The 6,207-nt window shown below is 51.8% G+C and overlaps 1 protein-coding gene across 1 annotated transcript in view; it reads right to left on the minus strand.

Annotated features, from left to right (window-relative positions):
- Positions 1-6,207, minus strand: part of TFCP2L1 (transcription factor CP2 like 1) — a 57,853-nt gene that overhangs the window by 4,102 nt on the left and 47,544 nt on the right. Inside the window, exons 11-13 of the mRNA XM_003792643.2 lie at positions 4,172-4,262; positions 2,991-3,094; positions 1,620-1,762 (exon numbers count right to left, since the gene is read on the minus strand). Coding sequence (XP_003792691.1) covers positions 1,620-1,762; positions 2,991-3,094; positions 4,172-4,262 — 338 coding nt within the window. The remainder of the gene's footprint in view (positions 1-1,619; positions 1,763-2,990; positions 3,095-4,171; positions 4,263-6,207) is intronic.

A 6,207-nucleotide genomic window follows, 5' to 3' on the forward strand; every position in this document is an offset into this window, starting at 1 on the left:
AAAAAAAAAAAGAAGTTGTTCAAGGCAAAGTATATTCTTTTTTTTAATCAACATAATCTAAGTGTGCTGCGTTAGTTTATAAGTTCAAGTGTGCCGTGGGATAAAAAAAAGATTGAAAAACACTGCTCTGTGAGAAAAGAGTGGGGAATGGCCCACATTTGCCTTCTGCTGTTCTGCATTGCTTAACTTCTTATACTATTATGAAGTACTTTTTAATTAAAAAGGAAGGGAGGGTGGCACCTACAGCCTAGTGGTTAGGGCGCCAGCCCCATATACTGAGAGTGGCGGGTCAAACTCGGCCCTAGCCAAACCGCAAGAAAAACTGTTTATTTAGTGTCTCCTGGAACCTGATGCTGTTCTCTCATGTCATCCTCACTGCAACCTGTCTGTTGGGTATGCCCATCCCCATTTTGCAGACGTGGAAACTGAGGCCCAGAAAGGTTAAGTAAATTTCCCCAAGATGGCTCAGCGAGGAGGCCCCCATACAATTCCAAACGCTGCATTTTCTTTACCACTCTTACATGCAGTTTCCCCTAGACCCTTCCCCCCAGAGGATTCCCAAGTTCTCAGAACTGGCTTAGGGTCTGAGCTGGGAGTTTAGGGTCTCTTCCCTGCTTCCATCAGCACAGCTCAGTGGTGAAAGGCAGTTGAGGAGGGGTTGAATATCTTACAGGTGGAGTGCCTGGGTCCCCACCACAGCTCCACCCTTGCCAGCTGTGCAACCTGAGGCAATTATTCAGCCTCTCTGTGCCTCAGTTTCCTAAAGCATCTGCCTCATACAGAGACAGACATGATTAAATGAGTCACTATGTGTACACTTAAAACAGTGGCCGAATGGTGGGATCACACCTACGGTGCATATTGCAAGGGTACATGTCAGATCTATTCAGTATACAATATAAATGTCTTAACACAATAATTAAGTAAATGAGGTGAGGGATATATTAACCAGTAAGCACTCCAGCATTCCAAATTGTATATGAAATCAGCACATTGTACCCCCTACATGCATTAATGTATACATGATCTACATCTTTATGATTTAATAATTAAAAAAAAAGTGATCAGGACACAGTGAGCTCCATAAATGCTGGCACTGTCATGAGGAGGAAAGTGAAAAGCTTCTGTTCCACCACGTGCAAGGAGTGCCTAAAATTATAGCAAGCCTGCTCAAGCACCCTCACTTTGACCATTCCTGGGACAGACCCAGGAAGGCTATGGCACCTGCACCACTCAGCAGAGGACTCTACTCTCCTCTCCCAGAGTCCACTTCACCTCTCCCCAGAACCTGCCATCCACCTCAAGGGAGCACCCTCTCCTGATTTCCACTGCCCTGACAGTAGCACCTCTGGGGCAAGGGTGTAGTCCGTGCTCCTGGCTCCTGCATGGCTCCTAGGCAAGGGAGGGGTGAGGACTGGCTGCTCGGCAGGACAGTCATTCAGACCCAGATGGGGCCTTAGGACTTATCTCACACAGCCACAGTAGCCAAGGGCAGGTGGCATGCAGATAAACCTGCCTATCTCCTCCAAGCCCCCAGAGTTTCTGCTGCAGGGGTTCTGATGCCCCCCACCCCGTAGCCCAGAGCCCGTCACTGGGGCTGGCCAGGCAGCAGCCCTCACCTCGTTGCTCACCACCACGTGGATGCCTGTGGGGCCCTGCCGATAGACCCGGTGGATGTGCTGGGGGGAGATGCTGTACAGATTGGCAATCTTCTCAATCAACTCCAAGGTGGTCAGCTCTTCCAGGAAGATGGCGTGGTACACTGGGGAAGGGAGGGACAAGTGCCTGCTTCCTGAGTGGCCACCACATTAACACCAGCCTGCCCACACCCCTCTGCCCACCCCAAGAAAGCAGAAAGTCTCTAAAGGATGCTCATGCCCAGGGCAGGACTGTAAGACCAGATTGTGATTCTCAAGGCCTCCCAGTCTCTCTCGGGGCACTCATGTGAACATAGAAATTGCAGATTCACGCTGAACCTAGGGGCACCTAACTGGGGGTAAAAGTGATTCAGACATGTGGCATGATGTATACCCACTTTGAGAGGGAAGAGAAAAATCCTGTGTCCCCTTCTTTAGCTCTTTACACTGTTTTAAGAATTATTGGATGGCCTCAGGTGGCCACGAGTGAAAGTAACAGGAAGGTCTGAGCCTCACCCTTTCCCAAAAAATCTTATTCTGCTTAAGCACTGTGACCCCAAGGGGAGAAGGAGGCACCAGGAAGGCACTGTGTTGTCAGCAAGTTGGAAGATAACAGATGCTGCCATTGTAACTGTGATACAAAGCCCACACCAGCCAGGCAGGGGCATCCCAGGGTGGACTGCTCAACTTTAAGGGACCTCAAGGTCTGCAAAAGCAAATATAATTGGATCAAATTAGCTCCCAAATTTCTCCCTCAATTAAGGAATGCTTGATTCAAATAAACCTCATCAGAGGCCCAATATTTTAAACACACACACACAAGGTGTCTCCCTTCAAAGACAGTAGCAGAGGTCGCAGGGATCCAGCCACACATCATTCCCAGGACTCCACACCAGGCCATCATCACTGGCCTCTGCTGGCCCAGCTGACCATGGCTGCCCAAAGCACTGAGAGGAAGAAGGTGTCTAGCCATAACCCTGAGCTCCTCTTGCACCCTGTCCCATCAAGAGCTGCGCAGGCAGCAGTGCCAGGAAACAAGTCTCCAGATCTGGTGGTCCTGGGCTCAGCCCTTGACTGCTGCTCTCTGAAGAAAAACCAAGGACAATCCTAACATCTCTCCTGTGTACTGGGGTAGCGCCCAAACTGCAGGGCCACCAGAAGATCGATGTGCCATGTGTGGAGCCCCACACCAGGCAGATGCATGCATGGGGCTGTCATTCCCACGTGTGTGAGGGTCGAGGAGACTGGGGCTATCCTCAACAAGAGAGGGCCTGTGCTTGTAAACGGGCCACAGGCTTGGAAGCCAGGGAGTGGGGTCCAAGCCCAGGCACTGGGTCTGCTCCCACAACCTACCACACAAGTTACTGTCCCCACTGCCCTCCTGCTTCTGCTGCAGGGGCCCCTGGTTCTGCTCCAGCTCCTGACAGACATAAATAGTCATCTTTGGCCTCACGTTCCTGGAAGGAGGAGAAAAAAGAGATAGCAGGTGTGGTGAATCAATCACAGTTGTTCCAGACCATTTCAGGATGGAAACAGCAGTGGGCAGAGCTTGGGGAGGAAGAAAACAGTGGTGGGAATGGGGAACACCTGTCAAGAGTGGGGAGACAGCCTAGAGGCCAAGGGGTGGACCCCTCCCTGATCCTGCAACCTGCCCAGGAGGAGCTCTGCCCAGAACACAAAACCCAAAACACAAGGCACTTTTCAGGCACTAATTAAAGCAAACACTGTCTCTGGCTTACTCTGTTCCAGGCACCGTGCTCAGAACTGTATGTGCAAAACTCATGTCACCCTCATACAACCTGCAAGGTAGCTAGGACAATTGCCCTCACTTCTAAGATGAGGGAGGAAACTGAGGTTCACGGGGGGAAGGGCCTTCCCCTTGCTGTGCAGCACAGAAGAGCAGGTCTGAGGTTCACACCCAAGCACTCTCTCACTTTAAAACCATGTTGTCTATGTGTGGCTGTTAAAATTTAAATTCATCAAAGCTAAATAAAATGTAAAAGTCAGTCTGTCCCTCACATCAGCCTCGGATCAAGTGCTCAGTGGCCATAAGCAGCCAGTGGTTTCTGGAGTGGAGAGCGTAGCTACAGACCACTCCACCATGGCAGGAAGCTCTACAAAACACACTGCTCTGGCGTCTGTCCTGAAACTGCTGCAAGATGCCAGGTGACCTGCCCAATCCATGGCTTCCCCCAGGAAGAAGACACCTCAGGGCCAGAAGCACAAGTGTCTCAGAACCAGAGCAAATAGCTAAGGGGCTGAGATCCAGAGGTCAAGACTTCCATAAAAACAAAGAGGAAGTGGCTTCCAGGAGGAGGTTATGTTAGTTGTGACCCCCCCAGCTGTGCTACACTGCCCCACTTCAGCCTGGCCCTCTCACCACACTCCCCCTACACTCACCTGCACTGCAGGAAGGGTCCTCCCATGCCCACCAACCAGCCCATCCTCTGTACAAGGGGCTGAGCTGGGGGCTTCCCACCTCATGCAGCCAGGCAGTGTCAACTGGCCAGCTTCTCAGAGAACCCAATACCCACCTGCCTTTGATGGCATTGAAGAGCCGGATCCCATCTGCAGGACCACAGATCTGGACCAAATCATCTCGGGACATCTTCAGCAAGTCCGCACCTAGGCAGGAAAGTGGCCCTTCTGTTACGTAGGATGCAGAGGAAGGATTCCACTCCTGCAGATCCAGCACTAGGGCTCAGGGTGGGGAAGAGCCAGCCTCACCCTCAGTAGGTACCAGACATCCCCCAGAGAGACACAACAAAGAGCCAAACGACATCAGAAGGTCACAGCCCAGGAGATGTCAGTGCTCACGGAAGGGAGTAGAACAGAAACCATAGGTCCTTGCTGCCTGCTCTTGCCGCCTGTCCCCTGCACCCTTACTTTTCATCGGCACTTAATCTTTGTGCATACATTTCATCAGCACGTGGCACTGGTGACATGTGTGTCTCTGTACAGGGACATGTGTCTCTTGCCGGATGCTGATGACCTGCAAATACCAAGTCCCCAGAACACAGATCTAGAAGCAGAATACCACCAGCCGAGCATCACAGGCCCACCCCGCCAGCCACTCCCCCAATTCTGGGGACCCCTATCCTGCTGTCTTATGGTGCAGACAAGTCATGTGTGTCCTCTGATGTTTATGTTTAGGGACTTGAATAGCCAACTCTCTTCCAGGGCTGGCTTTCCCCACTCCAAGTCATGTTTCAGGGTTTGTTCACGCTGAATGTAGTCATGGATGGTTTCCACCTGTTACCACCTGCCATCATTGCATGGACATGCCACAATTCATGTACCCAACCTCAGGGGTGGGCAGCGGGGTGCTCCCAATCTGGGGCTGTTAAGAACAGGCTCAATGAACGGTTCCCAGCCTTGTCTTGGGTTAATACATGTGTGGGTGTCTGCTGGGCCCTGGGCCCATGTGGGTTTGGCCCTTGCAGATTCTGCCTAAGAGTTTCCCAGTGTTATATCCATGCATATGGGGATTGGCCCATGATTAAAGGAACAAAAGCAAGTCCTACCTCATGGGGACAGAGGAATGGTGGGGTAAGAGGTGAGCACAACACGAGGGCTACCCTCTTCTCAAAGCCCAAGTGGTGCCGTGGAGCCTGAGCCCACGTGGACCCTCCAAGGTACAAGCGTGACATCAGCCTGTACTGCAAACCTGCCCATAGCCACAATCCCTGCCCTTTTTCCTGCCACTGTAAGACATGGTTTTACATGTGATTCTGCAGGTACCGTGGCTCCCTGTCCATAAGGAGTAAAAGCCAAAGTCTTCCTGCTGTTCCACCAGGCCCTGATCTGTCTGGAGCCCTCAGGGCCTCTCTGGCCTTACCTCTGCAGAGCCACTCCACCCTAACCCTCAGGTCCTCTGCTCTGCAACTACCCAGGCAGGTGCCTACCTTATGGCTAACCACCCTAGCTAAGAAGGCAGCTCACCCTTCTTTCCACCCAGTCCAGGGCAGGGGTCCTCCTCTGAGCCCTGATGCCCATATCACAGATGAGTCTCTGCACTGACATGGGTGATTTACATGTCTGCACTGACTCAAAGCTGTAAGGTCCCATGGACAGAGGCCCATGGCCCTCCTTGACTGTCCATAACTAGAGCAGGCTCCTATCATGCCGAGCTGGCAGATGGAGGGATGCTGTTTTCCTTCAAGGACTTGCTCCTCTAGCTTTGGACAAATCTTTACTTTGTCACTCTGGACTGGCTCCACGTGGTGGCAAGGCTAACTGAGGACCCATCAAAAAGGGCTTCCAAAGCCTTTTAAAGGAAGAACCAACCTTCCCGTCTCAGTTGTGGCTTCACCTCCATCTCCCAGGTTGTGGCTTTGTATAAATCATGATGAACAGAATTTAAGTAGAAAGGCTCAGTGCCTGTAGCTCAGCGGCTAGGGTGCTGGCCACATACACCGGAGCTGGTGGGTTCAAATCCAGCCCAGGCCTGCCAAACAACAGTGACAACTACAACCAAAAAATAGCTGGGCATTGTGGCAGGTGCCTGTAATCCCAGCTACTTGGGAGGCTGAGGCAAGAGAATCACTTACGCCCAAGAGTTTGAGGTTGC

This window comes from Otolemur garnettii, unplaced genomic scaffold (assembly GCF_000181295.1).
Source record: "Otolemur garnettii isolate 467f Iridium unplaced genomic scaffold, OtoGar3 scaffold00059, whole genome shotgun sequence".
Taxonomy (NCBI): Eukaryota; Metazoa; Chordata; class Mammalia; order Primates; family Galagidae; genus Otolemur; species Otolemur garnettii.